The sequence below is a fragment of the Hipposideros armiger genome, unplaced genomic scaffold (genome assembly GCF_001890085.2).
Source record: "Hipposideros armiger isolate ML-2016 unplaced genomic scaffold, ASM189008v1 scaffold_995, whole genome shotgun sequence".
In the NCBI taxonomy this organism is placed as follows: Eukaryota; Metazoa; Chordata; class Mammalia; order Chiroptera; family Hipposideridae; genus Hipposideros; species Hipposideros armiger.
This window is the reverse complement of record NW_017732345.1, coordinates 471,426-492,114: the sequence shown is the minus strand read 5'-3', so window position 1 is coordinate 492,114 and position 20,689 is coordinate 471,426. Positions and strand designations below refer to the sequence as shown.

General features: G+C 36.1%; 2 protein-coding genes across 3 annotated transcripts in view; one reads left to right on the top strand and one right to left on the bottom strand.

Moving 5' to 3' along the window:
- The window catches only part of HLTF (helicase like transcription factor), a 44,864-nt gene extending 25,066 nt beyond the window's left edge, over positions 1-19,798 (top strand). The window contains exons 2-4 of the mRNA XM_019631377.1: positions 17,164-17,289; positions 17,638-17,750; positions 18,090-19,798. Coding sequence (XP_019486922.1) covers positions 17,164-17,289; positions 17,638-17,750; positions 18,090-18,360 — 510 coding nt within the window. The 3' untranslated portion in view covers positions 18,361-19,798. The remainder of the gene's footprint in view (positions 1-17,163; positions 17,290-17,637; positions 17,751-18,089) is intronic.
- Positions 1-20,689, bottom strand: part of GYG1 (glycogenin 1) — a 62,108-nt gene that overhangs the window by 14,889 nt on the left and 26,530 nt on the right. The gene's annotated exons all lie outside the window — the stretch shown is intronic.

Below are 20,689 nucleotides of genomic sequence, written 5' to 3'. Positions count from 1 at the left end.
CGACCCCTGGAAGAGCCAATCCTGTCCCTCATAACAATTTAAAAATTCTTTGAGAGCCATAAACATATTTTTACAAATAAGGAAAATTTAAAGTAACATTATAAATGAAACTATGATAGTTTTATTTTCATTTTCAATTTTTTACTTCAGAGCCACATGTACGTACCCAAAGAGCCGCATGTGGCTTGCGAGCCAGTTTGCTGACCCGTGGCAGCTCGTCCATCTCAAAAGTTTGCCGACCCCTGGCTTAGCCCTAATACAGTTGTCATACAGAGTCATAACATGAGAGGTAAAAATACTAAATAAAGTAAATTAGAACATGAATATAGAAGAAATTCTACTCCTTTCTAAGGTGCTCTCTTGTGTACTCATCTGTGCCAGGTGAACATGTGCATGATTTATGTCAGTTAACCTCCAAAACAACTATGTGAGGAAACCAAAGCTTGAAGAGGTTAACTAACTTGGATAGGATCATATGGCGGGTGAATGACAGGGCTGGGATCCCACCCAGGCAGTCTGGCTCCAACACCAAGGTTCTTAACACAGCTACGCTGTTCTTATAAGACACTCTCAGAATTTTAAGGACATCATCCGAGAGTGACATCTGTTACTCCGTGGATTAACTCCCTGCCTATAGATGATCAATCTAAAAGTTGGAAAAGTGTGCCTAATAAGCCCTGGAAATACCCCAAATATAGTCAAGAACACAGCAACAGAAAGCAACCAGTAGGAAAGAAAGCTACAAAGCAAGCAACCTAGCAGTGTCTGAAGAAAGACTGTCCTCAGAAGGATGCAGATTGCATAAAGTTTAGAGAAAAGGGGGCAGAACAAGAAATGCATGGTGCTTGTTAGGACCAGCCAGTGGACCTTACGTGGACTGAACTGGACAGTGTCCATGGGCTTCCAGCTCCTCTCCACACCTCATTCCGTGAGCTGGGCCTTCAGAGCTCAGGCACAGGAAAGGCACAATGGTCCGCCCCCCCCTGCCCCCACCTGCGGAATGCCACTGCAATGCCACAGATGTCTGCACAGGCAGACTGCCCAGTCTCTCCTGGAGGCAGGAGGCACACGTCAGCCTCCAGCTCCGTCTGTACTCTAAGGTGGCTCAGGGACTCTGCAACCTCCCCGGATGCCGGCTTCATGCTGGTTAAATGCCGCCCCATGTGGCCCTGGCATGTCAACAGGAACACCATTTGGGGACACAGTCCATACACTGCATTTCACTGCAGCTCAGGCCTGGGCTCTACCTTCATGAATCCGTGGTCTTCGAATGTCTCTTTAATGTAAATCATTGTTACCCTTGGTGGCTGGGGAAGGATCCTCCTTCCTCAAAAGCACCTTCCTTACCTATTCTACCCTAACAGTGTGAAAAGCTGTATCTACTGGCTGGTCCTTTCATAGGCAGGGCAATCTTGGTTTTAAGAAAGTTGTTGATAAGTCTGCTTGAGGTAGAAACCAAGATCTTAAGGGGTCCTAAATATGGTTGAAACTGCCCTTTCTGCCCAAAGGCAAGGAATTCCTCAGGTGCTGGTAGGATGGGTGAGGGTGACAGGGACACGAGGTGAACAGGACGGTGGAAGGATGCACACATGTACCCTCCTAATAGCTACCCAAACTTCAGCAACAAAACCAATCACAAAACGCATGATGTGAGTAGATTTTGAAAAAAACTGATTTGGGCCAGGGTATTGAGGGACAGACCAGAAAGAACTCGCATGGATTCAGGAGTGTGATGGCAGAGAGATGCACAGGAGAGGGAGTAAGAAAGATGCTGGGACATAAATAAATCGAGTGGAGGCCTCAGATGCTATGGGTTCAGGCTATGCTCAGCCCTGTTTCTGTAGAGTAAGAGGCAGGAGCTCTTTTTTTAGGTATGGAGATATTACTTGGACCTAACTGCCACACACCTAACAGACTGATGGGAATGAACAGGGGTAGGAGGAAAACAAGTTTTAGAGCAAGGACTCTGAGAAGAGCAGGCCTGGGTGAGTCACAGAACATAGAAAGTTTGGGCCACCCAGCCCGGGGCCTTTTGAGGGTGGGNATTTCCCTTATTTTTGAAAATTGTGTTGGTTATTATTATTATTTACTCTTGAATTGAACTTTGGATTTAGGTTACCAAATCTCATTTAGGAAACCTTGTTTGGGATTTATTGAATTTATAATTGAGAACTATCTTCTTTATAAATAAGGAGTGTTTCTATATAGGAACTTAGTCTCTCACCATTTATTTAGGTCTTCTGTGTATTTCAGTAACATTTTGTAACCCAACTTTAGTTATTGTAGTAACTGGAGCCTCTTATACAATGCTGAATAGCAGTAGTGGTAATCATTCTTGACTGGTTACTATTTTTGTTGGGAATGCTTTGTTTTGGGTAAGTTTCTAGTAGATGCCCTTTATAAGGTTGAGGACATATATTTTTGGTTAATGGCGATTTTCTTTTATCAGTAATAAATGTTAAATTTTATCAAATACTTCTTAAGCACCTGTTGAGAGGATCAATGTTCTCTAATTTCTTAACGTTATGAGTGATACCAGATAAAGGCCCCTTCTTGCATTTCCGAGAAAATCTCATTTGGCTTTTTAAATATAATAATAAATTTATTTTGCTAGTATCCCAGTTGTAGAGTTGCCTATAGAGTTGCTTTTTTGTGTGTTGTTCTTACCTGATGGCGGGGTTCTTGAGATGTAACATATCCTCATGGCTATTTTTTTTATAGAAGAAAACCATATTGAGTGGTAAGGGAAGTCAGTGTTCATCTTTAGTTATTACATCATCTTCTAAAGATTCTTACTATATGTTCAGGGAGAAATGGAGCTAAATGGTTTCTAGAAGAGTAACCATTTCTGAAAGCTACTATAAGAAAGCAGATTCTTTTTATAGTAGACCAACATTTTCATTGACTCAAATTTTCACTTTTTTTACATTAAAGATTTTAAAGATTGTGACCTAAAAAGTACTTAACCAATTTAACTTTTTTTTTTCTTTTCAAAGTTTATTGTGAAGGACTCTGTTGAAGAAAATATGCTGAAAATACAAAATACAAAGAGAGAACTTGCGGCTGGAGCCTTTGGAACTAAAAAAACAAATGCAAACGAAATGAAACAAGCTAAAATTAATGAAATCAAAACTTTAATTGATTTATAATTTGTGGGATTTTGGTAAGGTTAGTTTGATCAGATGTATTCAGAAGTCTTGGAAATGAGAAAAGTACAGTTTTAGAAAGGAAATCTAGTGAGTGTGTCTTCTAAACGGGGCATATCATTTTATATCAGTGAAGACGTATTACTGATACATAATCTCTTCCATATATAAACCTATTTTTAATGATACTTCAAATAGCAATAAGTTCCGTTTATACTGTGGCCTAAAATAATTTTTAAAGAAAAAAAGTTACTTTGTTATTCAACTTTTCATAGTATCTCTGCTGAGTATTTTCATATATCTTATAAGTACTCAGCTTTTTCATATTTCAAATAAGGTCAAACCTTTTATACTTTTGACCAAGTAAAGAGTTGTTTTCTACGTTGGGACACATTTGTTTTTTTCACCAAAGCCTCCCATTTGTGATGCAGTGGATTTAATAGTCCTTATAAATGATTAATATATACAAACCATACAAGACATTGATTTTATTGGACTTTCAAAAACCATATTTGCATTCCAGAACCAGACCTTAAAATGAGAGACCAAAGTCCAGGTTAGTGAGTTACTTGTTTTTTTTGTTTGTTTTCCAGTTTCATTGAGATACAAATCACATAAGCGATTTGCAATTGTATGTTTATGAAAAAAATGAGGGACTATATTAGAGCACTGTTTTCTCCATTTTAGTCTGGTGGTACTATTATTCATTTTTTAAATGTAACTCACTGTGTTAGTGTGTAAATACAGTCTGTGGGGGTGAGAGGGAACCAATTCTACCCAGTTTGATTTGGATATTTAAATTATGGAATTGCTGAATAGATATTTCTATATAGAGATAATTTTTATTTATGTAGGCTTTTTTTAAATAACTTTATAAATTTTTATAATTCAGAAAACTACTATATGTAAGAGGTATGATATCTGGATGGAAGTTGGACTGGATAACCTCCCATATCATTTTAACTCTCAAAGACATGTTAATCCTAAATGGGAAAATTTCTTTGTTGTTGTGTTTAGAATCAGAATTTGATTTTGGACCTTCAGTAATTCATCCTTACATCTGTCTATAGAAATAATCATCTTTCTGTTACTTTTTTGTTAATAATCAAACAGTAGTTGCCACAGAATTCTAGATAATTTTTTTCAGTCACATTTAAAACAAATAAGCTATAATTTAGCAATCAGGTTAGATAGTCAGTGGTGTTTTTTCCTTAAGGGAATTTTTTTTTAAGAAAGAAGAGATTGATTACTGTAACAGGAGAAGCTTTATGTTTGATAATACAGACTTAAGAACATAGTATACTTTACTTACAAGTGTTAGAAGTGACTTGACTGAAAGATAGGAGATTGGCGGCAGCGCTGTGTTGTAGGGCACACACATCTATGGTGTGTGCTAAGTCTGTCAACAGCTAAGTCCTCCCCTTCCTGTGCCCGTCTCTTGCTCCAAGGAAACTGGGTTAGATAGCAAGAACCTTCCCCAGGCTCTGTTCTCTTCGGCAGCAGGTGAGGCAGACAGGGCTGATGAGAAGGACCGGCAGTCCTTCCTGCAGGGATGAGTGTGGAATAATAACGTGGGGTTGGTCCTCTAGCATTAGGAGCAATAGGGATGCTCTTCACCTTGTAGGACTAGTATTCCACAAAAAACCAGGTTGATCAGAATCTCTTGTAATACAGTATGTAGGTTCTCTATATACCAGTACTCCAGAGAGATGAAGTATCAAGTTTTCAGCAAAAAACAACATAATCTACTATTCTTGCTTACAAAGGTAAAGCCTTGCAAACTCCCTGGAATGGTGAAGACTTTGCTTGCTTCTTTACCCAAATATTTACAGACTTGTGTTTTTAAACACATTTATAATGATAAATTCTGCAAGTCAATTAAAGAAAAATACCTTTGTTTTTGTACAGTTCTATTAAATGGCATTAAATAAAAAACATTTAATTTGTCCTAAGAAGATATATAAACCACTAGAATGAAAAGTTCACATTATGCTATGCTGTTAATTCTGTTTCATTATTATGTAGAATAATAGCATTAGAAATATCTTGAATATTCCCACTTGTTCAAACTGAATTTTGTGGTTCAAACTGGATTTTGTTTTAAATTTAAAATCAATAAAGGTTTCCAAAATTTATTAGCTTCCTCAGTGCCATAATTTTAATGACTGCTTTTTCTTTAAAGAAAATCGAATCTTTCATAAATGTCACACTTCTGTGAAGGTATCTATGTTACATGTGTATTACATTACATGTCTGTATTATATAATTACTTGATTTTTACTGACAGTACATAAAAAGTACTATGAGTAATAATTGACTCATATTCTTACCACCTTTTTTATTTTGCTCAATTTAACTGGTCGAATTTCTTGTTTAGAAATCAGAATGTATATAGTTTTAAAATTTATGTAAAATGTCTTGATCTTCTAAAACATTGGTTCTAATTATTTCTCATCTGCCAGAAAAACAGGAGTTGTGATAATATCTTATGTGTAGTGGTATTACTAGATAACATACTCTGTGCTGTAGATTTTGCCCTAATTATAGCTCTATGATTGGAAATAATTAATCAAGAAAATAATCATCTGTTTATTACGAGTACCAATGAAATTATCCTTAGACAGTGTTGTTGTTTTTTTCTTTTACGGGGTGTCAAAGGCATTGGTGTATTTTTTCTTCATTTTATTTATAGTACTTGCCAAAGTTCTATTCATTAGAACTTGGAAGATTCATTAAAAACATGATGACAATTTTTATGTTTGGCTTATTAACAAGAACTTNTAGTCACAAAATATGATTATCTGTCAGTTTTAGAAATTCATAAGCTGAGTATGTCTGTAAATCTAATTTCTATACCAAAAACAACCCAAAACTCAAATTACAGCAAGTTAATAGAATTTCTTTTTCCCTTGATCTCAAGGGGACTTTAAAAAGAAAGAAGAAAATAACAGTATAAATCATACTGTAAACTTATCATCTACATATGGGTTTATAATTTTGTTTCTATTTTCAGGTGATACTTTGCTGTATAAATGTTCCTTTTCCACAAAACACCCTTTTTTCAGCTTCAAGAATTATCCCATAGTTTATATTTAAAATTTAACAATCCCCAGTCTGACAATTCATATTATTTCAAAACCACTTGACTCCTCTTTTAGAGTGAAGAACTCTTACGTTTTTTGCTTATTCTTCTCTTTTCATTGTTTCATTGTTTTATTCTTCACCTTAAGAAGATTCCTGTGATAATGCCTGTTAGTTAGCTAATGTTACTTTTTTAGTTTCATTTTGAAGTTAAACTGATTTCAAACATAGATACAGAAAATTGCACCAACAGAGTCTTAAGTAGTTTTTAGAGGACTTTTGATTACTCCTGAAATATTTTTTATACTTTTATTGAATACATGTAAACTTTTTTTCTCTTTTAAGCAGACATAGATCAACTTTAAAATGGAAAAAATAAAGCAAAAAGGTATTAGTTGATTAATCCATAATCATTACACTGTACTTTCTATGTATCAGGCCCTGTATTTGATACTAGAAGCGGGGGATTGAAATGATGAGGGAGAGTACCTGCCCATCATAGTACTGACTGAGAGAATGGGAGAGTTGGATTTTTTTCTCAGAACATTTATAATATCAGTATTTGAATTCCGTCAGAAAAAAATGTCAGTCAGGAAAAGTGGAGTGAACACTGAAATGATCTTGTGCAGATCACGGTGGTAATAAAGCAACTCACGTTCCATTTGTTAGGCCTGGAATCCCGCTGCTGAAGATCAGTGCTTTGACAGATGTCATAGACTTGGCCAGAAGCAAGAGGTTATCATCACAAAAGTGAGTTTTTAAGCCATCTCATTTAAAATTAAGTTGATAAGGGTTTTTAAGTTATACAAATAATGCATGAGTATATTATTGTAAAAGATTGAAATAAAATTACGCAGGGCAAAATAGGAAGAACACCTTTATTCTCATTTTCAGAGGAGACCATCAGTAGTTTAACATATGCTATTCAGACTCCCTTTCTCTATGTTTACATACATTCATGCTCATGTGTACATCTCTCTTTTTAAAAATTTTATTTAAGATAAATGTCATACTTTACTATTCTGCAACGTTTTTTCCCCCCTTAACAGTATATATTGGAAACTACCATACAAGTACATTTAGATCAAACCTTTTTTTTCTGACTGTGGTAAAATGGACATACCATAATAAAATATTAAAAAATACTTTAAGTGTACAGTGCAGTGGTAGGAAGTCCAGTCCCATTGTTGTGGAGTCATGACCACCATCCATCTCCAGAACTTGTCATCTCACACTGAAACTCTACCCATTAAGCACTAACTCACCATTCCTTCCTCTCCCTAGTTCCAGCAACCACCTTCTTCTTGTCTCTGTGCATTTCACTACTCTGCAAACCCATTCTTTTTAACACCTGCATATAGATACATCATAATTTATTTAACCAGTCCAGTTTATTTGCTAATAAAATCAGTGCCATAGTGAGCATTATATTACATGCATCTTTGTGCATATGCAAGTATATCTTCAGGGTGGCTTATGAAAACTAGAATTCTGGATTTAGAATTGTTATTAGATAACTGTCAAGTTTTCAAAATAGGCTTAATGATGTGTGAGAATGATCTAAATTTATGCTTATGTGACGGTCAAAAAAGTGCCCTTCTAACTGGCATCTACCTAAGGCCTTAAGCGTATTTCACATATCTGTTGTCTGTTAATAATTTTTCCGTGAATTGCTTGTTTATACCTTTTGCCTAGTTTTCAAAAAGCACAGTTTTATAAAGTACTCCTTTTATACATTCTGATTTTAAATGTTTTATTATGTATATTGGAAATGGTTTATCCCAGGCTCTTGCTTATCTTTGAACTTTATGTACTTTTTGTCATGAGAAGGTTTTANATGCCAGATGAGTGAGACCCATGGAGCAAATGGGGATCAAACCTGTGGCCTGGCTCCAAACCCAGGTGAGGTTATCAGAGCTGTCCCAGCCTATCCACAAACATATGAGCAAGAAACACATGGTTATTGCTGAATGTTACTGAGATTTTATGGTTATTGATCCATTCTATTTTTTTCTATCAGAAAATATTTATTGATGATCAGTTCTATGCTCATCACTTCATTAAGTATTATTCCCACTTTATAACTGCTCTTTTGATTTTTTAGGTTTTCATCATTTTTTTTCCACCCTAGAAACACACGCACATTCTAGGTTGCTTGAAAGCAGAGAACTGAGTGGGGAGGCTCACAGGTCTGTGTTTCCCTTTCTATCTCTAGCAGAAAATTGAGCCAAGGATATTTTCCCTCATGCAATTTCAAAAGCGATTTCAAACTTTGAATAGCTAGCTCTCTGTGCCTGTCCTATGTAATAAAAACCAAATTATGTGACTGGGTCCTTCACATTCTTTTTCTTTTTTTTTTTTTTAGCTGAGCCATCCTGCCACCTGTTGGCAGCTCAGCTCGGGCTGGGACTCAAACTGCTGTTGCTCAGAGCTTGCACTCTTGAGCAAGCTCTTAACCAGCTGAGCCACTCGGCCGGCCCCCCACATTCAATTTTTTTTGAAGGACAACTTCCGGTATATTTATATCATGGAATACAGTACAGTAGTGAAAATGAATGAACTATAGCTACACACATCACGTAGTAAAGGAATTTTTAAAAATATGCTAAAAAATACATATAAATTCAAATATAAAAACATGAATACATTAAAAAAAACACCAAACAAGTACTATTAAAAGACTAGAAAACTAATCAATATAAATGTCATGATATTGGTTATCTGGTGGAGAGGGGAAGCTGTGATGGGCAAGGGACAAAAGAGCTTCTAAGGTACTGGGTGTGTTCCATTTCTTAACTTGGGTGGGGAATGTTTTTTTTAAAACTGCACATTTTTGGTATATTCTCTTTTGTATGTATACTATATTTCAGAATAATATCTTACAAAAGAGTCAGAGTTAAGAGTGGTGCTGTTCTGGCTTGAAGGAAATCTATGCCTATAAAACCAGGTAAGAACAAAGGTGAATACAAGTGCCAAAAGGAAGATGGGAACAGTGGCTGCTCCAGGAATTCAGAGGCAGGGACGTCACTGGAACTAGAATCACTGGGGCAGGAGGTGCTGAGACAGAGGATGTGACTTAAAGTGTGTACGACAGATAGGAGTGCGGTAGGTAGCTGGTGCTAACACAGGGAATTCTATAAGGCAGGGGGATGGAAGCTACAGATGAGCACATGTGTGCTAGACCAAGTCTCCTCCAATTGGAGCCCAGCAGGAAGCTTTCATAGGGACAGGTAAAAACGGGCAGATCCTTGTGTGGGGGGCTCAAGTGTTAAATGTTAGTGGATTTCTTGTAGAGGCAACCACAGGATTTGATCATGATATACAGATATATAAAAATAATGCAAACTCTATTCATGTAACCTTTTCCAGCTCCTAACATTTATTTTTTTAATGTCAGAGACCTGTTAGCTGTCATTAGACATGACTGGGAATAATAGTCCTGCCAGGTAGGTTTTACTAATGGTTCATGGAGGCTCCTAACAGCCATACAGCGATTAAGTGGCAGAAGACGGGATTTGGCACACTTTTGCCTTTCTCTCACCATCTTACCATGCTACCATTCAAAACTATTCAAGAAAAGTAAAGTCTTTTGTAAATTTCATCCTAAGGGTGACTATCCCACAGTGCATTTCTTCTGAAAAAGATGTAGCTGATACCCTCAAGTTTACTCTTTATTTTATATATACAGTATATTCACACACACACACACACCCCTCAATTTTTTAAAAGGATAGAAATCATAATGCTCCAATCTATGCATGGATATGGCTTTCAATTAAATAAGCACCTGTTATATGGAAGGCACAATGCTCAGTGTGTGGTCCCAGGAGGCTTTTGTCCANTTATTCGAATTGCATATTGCTTGGCCATAACAACAAGGCAGTATTAGTTATTTGAACACTAGGTTTCTGTTCATCTCAACCAGAAGCCAAAAAGGCTTCTGACCAACTAAAATAGTCGCCTTCAGTAAATCTATATATGGTGATACCTTTCTTTGCGAGCATAATCGTTCTGGAAACAAACGACTTGTATTGCAAGACAGTGCTTGTTTACCATGTTAAAGTGTATTAGAACTGTTTGCTCATCTTGCAGAACACTCGCAAACCACATTATTCGCAATCCAAGGTACCATTGTACTTGACTCAATGGAAAAGGACTAACATTCGAAGGCCCTATTATTGAACATTTTACTTTTTTCCTAGTTTTCTCTAGGCAAACGGTAAGAAGTGGTAACTGATAGAGTGGACATCAGGAAAGAAATCTCAAAAACTTAAACGTGAACATAGAACAAGCACATCAGAGGAGCCTAGCTTAGTGTAGGCGTGCAGGGATATGTTGACCCTGAGCACATCACAATATCACAGCATCGTCATATAGTCATATAAGTTTTGCCTCTTCTGGTACAGTAACATGACTGAAAACAGGATAATTCTACATAGGCTTGTGAGATAACAAGTCTATACACACAGTAAGTCCTCACTTCACGTTGCTGATAGGTTCTGTGGCTTTAAGCAAATGACATATAAGGAAACCACTTCTACCTGGTTTCCTGACAGAAACAAGTTAGGTTCCTACGGCTTCTCATCATGATAAACTACCTGCTGCGTGTTGCAAAACTGAGTCGCATCCAAGCCAAAACTCACAACTTAATTTCTATCCATGGATTTTCTTATCCATTTTTTTAAATATTACAATTTCAGGCCTATTTAGGAAAGCCTTTGTAAAAGGCTTAGTACAAGGTACTTCCCTAGTCCTATTTCAAGGCCACTGGCCTTCCCTACATAGCAAGCAACATGAAACCTTTTCCATTGTGTTACTCCCCAGATTTCTGGCATTTGTATTTCTGGTTATACACAAAGGTTTCTCAGATATCATTGTTTGTTTTGACCATATATTTGTCTAATGCAGAGCTTTAATAGCTTTAGAATTGGAGCATACAAAAATTTAGTTAAAGTCTGCAGATTTTCTACCTTTCTTATTCTCCGGTTATCTGCAAAACGAGCATATTATATGTACATCACAGGATCAATAGAACTGAGATATAAATACCTAATAAATATTGTCTTTCCTCTTTGCTTTCTTACAGATTGATTTTANTACAAATAAATGAAATTTTGTCTTGAAGCATGGAGATGGATAGAGGAGCTGTGTCTCTGTTCCTAAGACCATCGAAAATATGTGTTTTCCGATGGTCTTAGGCGACCCCTGTGAAAGGGTCGTTCGACCCCCAAAGGGGTTGCAACCCACAGTTTGAGAACCGCTGCTCTAGAACAAAACATATGCGGTAAATTCTCTGATATTGCTTTTAGTAATATTTTCCCTGATATATCTCCTTGGACAAGGGGAAAAAAAATAAATGGGACTACATCAAACTAAAAAGTTTTTGCACAGCACAGGAAACTATTAACAAAACCAAAAGATAATCTACTGAATGGGAGGAGATATTTGCCGATGATACATCCAAAAAGGGGCTAATATCCAAAATTTATAAAGAACTCACACAACTCAACACCAAAAATCCCCAAACAACCCACTTAAAAAATAGGCAGAGAACCTGAATAGACTGTTCTCCAAAGAGGAAATACAGATGGCCAATAGACATATGAAAGCATGCTCAACATCACTAATCATCAGAGAAATGCAAATTAAAACCACAATGAAATATCACCTCACACCTGTCAGAATGACCATCATCAATAAATCAACAAACAACAAGTGTTGGCAAGGATATGGAGAAAAGAGAACCCTTGTGCACTGTTGGTGGGATTGCAAATTGATGCAGCCACTATGGAAAACAGTTTGGAGGTTCCTCAAAAATTAAAAATAGAACTACCTTATGACCCAGAATTCTGCTTCTGGGTATTTATCCAAAGAAACCCAAACACTAATTTGAAAAGATATATACACCCCTATGTTCAGTTCAGCATTATTTACAGTAGTCAAGATATAGAAGCAATGCAAGTGCCGAACAGTAGACGAATGGATAAAGAAGAAGTGGTACATATATACAATGGAATATTACTCTGCCATAAAACATGAAATCTTACTGTTTGCAACAACAGGGATGGACCTAGAGGATATTATGCTAAGTGAAATAAGTCAGATAAAGACAACATATGATTTCACTTACATGTGTAATCTAAAAAACAAAATAAGTGAACAAACAGAACAGAAACAGACTCATAGATACAGAGAACAAGCTGATGGTTGACAGACTGGAGGGGGTTTGGGGGCAGGGTGAAAAAGTTGAAGGGATTAATAAGTGCAAATTGGTAGTTACAAAATAGTTACAGGGATGCAAAGTACAATATGGGGAACAGAGTCAATAATATTGTACTAACTATGTATAGTGCCAGGTGGGTACTAGACTCGTCAGGGGGATCACTTCATAAATTATATAAATGTCTAACCACTATGCTATACACCTGAAACTAATACAAAATAATATTGAATGTCAACTGTAATAGAAAAAAAAAAGACATCAGCAAACACGTATCATATTGTGTATTCTATTAACTGATTTTTGGTTGAGATAAATTATCTTCACAACATATATGTGAACTTTAAGTACAAAAGTTTGTGAAAATATTTATGTTGTAAAATAAATGTGAACAAAATAAAAAACTATATAACTGTGTACTAACTGTACAAATGAAACAGTGTTTATTTACACAGCAAAGTAGCCTGAAGGGCTTGCTCTATTAGCTTTCATAATAAAATACTTTGTTCACAAAAAAGATGAGCAAAAGATCTCAAACACTGCTTTTGTATCTAGAGTTTCAATTAACTTAGACATGAATTTCATGTAATTATTTTTTGTCTCAATCATATTGCCTGAGGAATGTTTTTAAAAATCATTTTGTATTACTTTAACCAATTAATTCACTCTTCTGTAATTTATTAAAATCCAAAATAACCGTTATCAAAATATAATAAGAGGACAGGTAATAAGTACAAAAGGAAATTACTTCTTGCTTGAAATAATATTTTAGCCTAAGTGCTAATTTGGGAGTGTCCCTTACAGAAGGGTAACCCAGGATATTTTTCTGGTGTTAGCTTCATCTCACCAAAGGCAGCAACCAGGTACCAGTCAGAATTTATGTTGCCTGGCTAAGAGAAAAATAGTTAGGTGATGAATAATAAGTGGGAAATGTTGATGTCAAAAGATAAAGTCAACTGACCTCGACCCAGGATGAGGATAACCAGAAGATTTACTGACTCACTGCCTGATTTATCCCCCAAATTACCAGCCAGGAACAATAATAAAAAAATAGTTGGGTACATACCACAATTGTCTCTAAATTACTGAGAGCCATTCATTCTGACCCAGTAATGGGTATTTGTCTCAGCTTGCACATACCTCTTAAAATAAATGTTCTAATTTTAACCAGATAGAATCTCCAAAGAGACGTCCAGATCACAAGACATAGTTTGAACCCAAGCCAGCAATAATACTGCTTATGTTAGCCGTTAAAATAATCCCTGTGACCTGATGTTACCAAAAGATCAGATAGAATTTTCATGACTAGTTTAGCAGTTGAGAAATGTAGCCGGTAACATGTGGATGAGACAACAGAACTGTTTAGAACAGGAAAGGAATCCATAGCTGCACACAGGAACTATTTTTTTTTTTAAAGATTTTTTTTATTGGGGAATTGGGGGCAGGGAACAGCGTTGGGAATTGGGGAAGGGGGACAGACAAGTTGCTGTCCTTTTTGTTCTTCTGTCTAGTTGTGGAGGATGTCACTTCACTGGCCCATGTTGGTATTATCATTGCACTCTTCCCAGGTGAGGCACTCTGTCACCAGCAGTTGGACAGCCACTCACAGCCGCCCTTGCTGGCTGCTGGCCGCTCACGCTGGCTGCCAGCCACTCACGGTAGGTCACGGCAGTCCACTGCAGCCCCACTTCAGTCTACACTGTCGCCAGTGACTCTCGGCAGCCCAGCTCCAGGTNAAAAAAAAACCTGAAGGGAGAATGTACTGGAAATCTTAAGAGAAAAAGGAAGGTGAATGAATACATATAGGCATTGCTTTTGACAAAGAAAATGGTAGAACAAAAGTTTCAATTATCTGATGTTGCTACTACATATGTGTAAATGTTGGTGTGTATGCCTGCATTTACATATACTGGAACTCCAGGTATTAGGGAGGGTTCCACGGGACTGTATTACAGCTGAGGCAGCAGAAGTCCTGCCCCTGGGTTAGGCTGGCTGCTGCCTTCCATGTGCAACAGGAAAGATACAGGAGGCTCTTCAGAGTCCTCTGCTCACAGCGTTTTTCATAACAGTCTCTCAGACCTGGATTGGAATCCCAGTTCTGCTACTAAGTTGTGTAACTTCCTTAAGCCTCAGTTAATTCTCATATATAAAAAGGGACTATGAACAATAATAATACTTGATAAAATAGTTGTAAGTGTTAAATAAAAAATAGCTAAATTTTCTTAAGCACTTACTATGTGCCAGGCAATGTTCCAGGTACTATTTACAAGTACAAGTGTTATCTTATGATCCATATAACGTAATTAGAGTAAGAATGTAAGTGTGAATTATTTTTCCCTTTATATTCTGTTAAAAGCACTAATAAATGAAATGGCTAAAATTTATACCATAACAAAGAGATGGATCTTTCATAACCTTAGTCTCTTATAATCATAGCAAGGTAATTAACTAATCAGTTAGACTTGATTATAATTCATCCATTCAGTTCTATTCTTTATATTTTAATATGTATCATAAAAGTTTAATTTCTTTTCCAATTCTTAAAAAAGAACAAACCTCAGAGGAAGACCTTTAAAGTCAGAAAAGATGATAAGCAGTTTGTTATTGTAAATGTTAATGTGTCATCTTTGTTTTACAAGATTTCTTTTTTAAGATACTATGTAAACATATAGGAGTTCAAACAGTAAATCAAAATAATCCTAGGAAAGTATTTGTATGTACATGCTATTGTAATTTTCACTGAACATACCGTATTTCCCCATGTATAAGGCACACTTTTTTAAAAAAAAATTTGGGGTCTAAAAACTGGGTGAGTCTTATAAAGTGGTTGTAGATTTCAAATGTCATAGATGGAACTGAGGATGAGGCAATATATGAAGACAGTGATTTGTCATCAGACACAGATGAGGACAAGNCCACTATAAAGTATTGCCCCAAAATACGCCTCAGCAGAATACAGGAAAACATTTTGAATTGCAATCAGCAAAAACAAAAATGTGGGAGACTACAGGACCAATGATCTGGTTTCTTCAACATAAATTGCAAGGAAACAATGAACAAAAAGGGAGGGTAAGGAAACAAGATTCTTCCAGAGACGTATCAACCAACTGCACTTACAGACCTTACTTTGATCCTGGTAAGAAGAAAGTGGAAATGAAACACAAAATAATGGAGGACATTTGGAATTAATCAATTTTTGGTGTGATAATTTTCTGAAATCCTTATGTTTTAAAGATATCGCCATATAAAAATATGGAGCTATTTCACATGAAAATTTTTATATGGGATTTGCTTCCAAATAGTCTGGTGAGGGGAGTTGGTGGGGTTATGGATGAAACACAATTGTTGAAGCTGAGTGATGGGGGTTCTTGATCACATTCTGCTTGCTTTTGTGCATCTATAAGTTCCCATTAATAAAGTTAGATAGAAATTACATGACTGAAACCTCAGCCGCTGCTGGTTTAGAATCCGAGCCCGTGCCTGGGCCTGTGGAGCCACTGCCTGCCTCTCCATCTGCGTGGGGGTCCTTGCCTTCCAGCAAGTTCTTGCTGCCCTGGGCCTCTGTGCGCACAGCTCCCTCTGAAGGGAAGTTCTTCCTTCCCCTCTGGCTGCCTCCGAGCCTGTCTTTCTGGCTCAGCCAGCATCTTGTAGTAGGTCTTTCCTGACCACCCTGAGCTTGGATATTGGCTGGTAATGATGTAATTATATGTTTCTTTTTGTGATCTGTGTTTCCTACTAGAATATAAGGAGCTATGTCTATCTTACAGCCCTGTATTTCTAATGCCTGTTGCATGTGTGATATGGTAGGTACTTAATAAGTGCTTGCTGAATGAACTGTGTTGTCTGTCTTAAATGTGATTGTCAGCTCAAATTGTGTTTGATGTGAAACTAAGGTGACTGAATACTTGGGTAGATGTTATTTCAGGAATAAGGTCAAGTAGTTCCTTGAAACCAGACATCTATCTTTATGACCACTGGGATTGTGAAAGCAACATAGGGCTGAAATGAACTTTGAAATTAGAAACAGTACGTAGATTGTCCATTTGTATGACTTGTAAATTTTACTGCAATGAAATTAATTTCTGTTTAGCCATATGTCTCTATGCCTTGAATTCTCACTGGAAGAGTCTGGCTCATATACTCAATGTTGAGATCCCTGGACTAGGAGTGTCTATCTGAAAAGGTCTTTGTACCACAACCCCTGAAACACGGAGGCACTTAAGTCTTTGTTTGGTATTGCTTCATGCACTTGAAGATCACAGCAACTCATTCTCCCCTAATTCACATAATTGTAGCTCATTTTATCTTCAGAAGCCATTTAGCATTTAATATTTTACAATTTTAGGTAAGCCTCAGATTCTTCTTGAGCTCTTGTGTTAGCCAGCCTCCAAGGTGGGCCCCAGGATTCCATACCCCTGTGTACTCATTCACACCCACATTGAATAGGGCTGACCTATAGGATGTTGTGGGAATAAAAGAAGGTGACCTTGAAGTTAGATCACGGAAGCCATTGCAGCTTCTGCCCAATTNTTAGAACATTGTATCTGGCTGAAGTTCAGTATGTACAGATTTGTCTCAAATGGATGAGTCTAATTTTTAAAGGTTTAATAAATTGCTAGCTATTAGAGAATTTACGTTGCTTTTTAAAAATTTTAGGCAAATTTATATTTCTAGTCCTCTGATAATGTCAGTCATATTTTGTTCTTTTTTATATAGCCACATGCTAAATGCCCTTTATGCAGAAATGATATACATGGAGATAATTTATTAGAATGTCCTCCAGAAGACTTGGCATGTGACACTGAGAAAAAGTCTAACACAGAATGGACATCCAGTTCAAAGGTAAACACAGATGCACAAATATTTGAGTATTTGTTTTACGTTTATATAAAGAAATATCATGTGTAAAAATAATTATGCTTTTAATTCTGTCATTTGAATATTATACTCTGTCGGTAGTTATTGGCTTTTTGTTCATATCTAGTGAATTTCAGAGGAAAGAGAAAGGTTTCAGATGATGATAGTATTCTTTCAGTATTAATTTAAAAACATTAGTTGTCTTTCCCATTTTAGGGAAATAACAAGGTGGCAGCACCTTTGTCTTCATACTAAAAAAAAAAAAAACAAAAAAATGGATGTTTTTTCCAAATTCAAAATGGCATCTAATGGCTGTCCTATTTTTTTTTTCAGATTAACGCCTTAATGCATGCATTAATTGACTTAAGAAAGAAGAACCCCAACATAAAAAGTTTAGTTGTTTCTCAGTTTACAACGTTTCTGTCTTTAATAGAAACACCACTCAGGTATGTTCAACAGTGTTTCTCACTTTGAGTAAAAGGAATTTTATATAAGTGTTTTGATTTGGATAGCAAGAAGTATTTATGTTTACCAGTTTTATTCATTTCACTATCTAAAATAACAGTCACAATAAAGAATATTTTTTGGGAGTATGGGATTTTAGAGATCAAGTTATGAAAATATCTGGAAAGAATTGACTGTAGGGTCTGACGTAATAGTAGACAGTTTGTAAATATTTGTGAAAATAAATGAGTGAAAGAATTGGTAAAGGAAGCCGCTGTAATTACTTAACATGTTTTTATAGCATAGGAAGTGTTACTTGTCTCTTTTGTCTCCTCCATTAGAGCTTCCGGATTTGTGTTTACTCGTTTGGATGGTTCAATGGCCCAAAAGAAAAGAGTTGAATCGATTCAATGTTTTCAAAACACTGAAGCAGGATCTCCAACTATAATGCTTCTATCCTTAAAAGCAGGTGGCGTTGGTTTGAATCTTTCTGCAGCTTCTCGAGTGTTTTTAATGGATCCAGTAAGTTGTTTTATAGACTTTGTGGTATGTTATTACTTCTTTAAAAAAAAAAAAAGAAAAAAGAAAAAAAGAACAAAAAGTACTCGGTAAGTACCTTCATAGCTATAATTTTGTGGAAATTCCTCAGGCAGACTTTAGAAATAGATAACTTATTAAACGTGTATCAAGGGCTTTCTCTTAAGTGCTTTCCATATATCAAATGAAATTCTCACAACTTCTCTATGAGGTGGATCTTATCCTTATTTGCAGGTGAGGAAACCGAAGCATAGAGAAGTAAAATAACTTGCCCAACATCACACAGCTAGTATTTTGCAAACCAGGGTCAGAGTTCACGTCCTTAAGTCCTGCTTTTCTACTTCTCTTCTAAATACAGAATACCTTTCTGTTAACTTCAGTGCTTTAAGGGTATTCATTCGTCCAACATACGTACAATAAGATCTGCTTTGTGTCAGGGACTCTTACAGGTACTGGGAATCTGGCGTAAACACGATAGACAAAGTAGCTACCCTCATGGTGCTAATGGTCTCAAGCTTTAATGTGCAAAAGAATTACGTAAATGTAATTTCTGACCTCTTTCCCCAGAGATTTAGAAGTATTGGATGAAACGCAGGAGGCTGCATTTTTATACAGACTATAGGTGACTCAGTTACAAGTGGTCAGCATCACAGTTTTAGAAACAAGACCATTAATGGAATGTTTGGAGTGAATTTTCGTGGCTGCGTAATATGGGCCTAAAGGTAGAGGTGGGAGCTAAACTTCACTCTCACTGTGCTCACCAAAGTGTATGACCTGGAGCTGCACCCACATAGGAGCTCTTTTCGTGATTGCACAAAGGAGCTGGTTTGGGCAGGAGGCACTCTGGACTACCTCAATCTCCAATTTGCATTGGGTACTGCTTGGCTAGAGGCAACCTTGAGCTGTTCCTGTGCATTCACAGGTTTAAGATTTGTTGTTTTAGCTTGTCTAAAACTCAGAAAATTCATAACAAAAGACATTTTATTGAGACACAAATTTGAGTTATTCCAGTTAGGCTATCCTGGATGTATGTTCCTGTTCCATGTCTTTTTTTCCTCCCTTGAGAATAACTTTCCGAGTAAGATTACAACCAGAGCCATACATAGGCATTAATGTCATGGATGACAGTGGTCTGTTGTATTTCCTTGCTTTAGTTCTGTGGATGTAGTTTTAAATCTTTGCTAGAGTTTTACTGTTTTATGGTTATTATAAAAAATATTCATTTTAACTACAGATAGTTACATACTAATTAACCCAATGAAAATCCTAGAAGCTGATTTTTGGAACTGATTCCCAAATTATTTTCTTCGGTTATAATCTTAGTACTTGAGAACGAGTCTGTTAATACCAAACATAGTAATTTAATTAGTATTACAAAGTTGATCAGAAACTAAAACTCTTTAGCAGTTATAGTTTAAAAAAACGTATAGAATGTTTTAGCAGTTTTGTAGTAAGTTGTTTGAATATTTCAAGCTTTCACATATTGTTTCTAACTTTAAAACAAAAGCCAAGTCCCAAAAGAAGATTCAGTAAGAAAAATTTGCNAAAGAAGAATTAACACCTATCCTTCTCAAACTATTCCAAAAAAATAAAGAGGAAGAAAGTCTCTGAAGCCTGCATCCCAGTAATAAATCCCACTTGATCGTGGTGTATCTCTTTAATGTATTGTTGAATTCAATTTGCTAATATTTTGTTGAGGATTTTTGCATCTATGTTCATCTGGGGTATCAGCCTATAACTCTTTTTTGTAGTGTCTTTGTATGGTTTTGAGTCAATATTTGCAAATCAATTAACGTTATATACCATATAAACAAAATGAAATACAAAAATCCTATGATCATATCCATAGATACAGAAAAAGCATTTGACAAAATCCAGCATCCATTTATGATAAAAACTCTCAGTAAAGTGGGGATAGAGAAAACATGCTTCAACATTAAAAAAAGGACAAAAATGAAAAACCCACAGGGGAAAAGCTAAAAGCATTTTCCTTAAGATCAGAAACAAGACAAGGATGTCCACTTTCACCACTGTTCTTCAACATAGCATTGGAAGTTCTAACCACAACAATCAGACAAAAAAAGAAATAAAAGGTATCCAAACTGGAAAGGAGGATGTCAAACTGTCATTATTTGCAGAAGACATGATACTACATACAGAGAACGCTAAAGATTCCACCAACAAACTATTAGAACTGATAAATGAATTCAATAAAGTAGCAGGATACAAAATTAATATTTAGAAATTGGTTGTATTTTTATACACCAATAACAAGCTATCAGAAAGAGAAATTAAGAAAACAATCCCATTTACAATTGCATCAAAAAATATAAAAACTTAGGAATAAATTTGAGGTAAAAGACCTGTACTCAGAAAATTATAAGATACTGAAGAAACTAAAGAA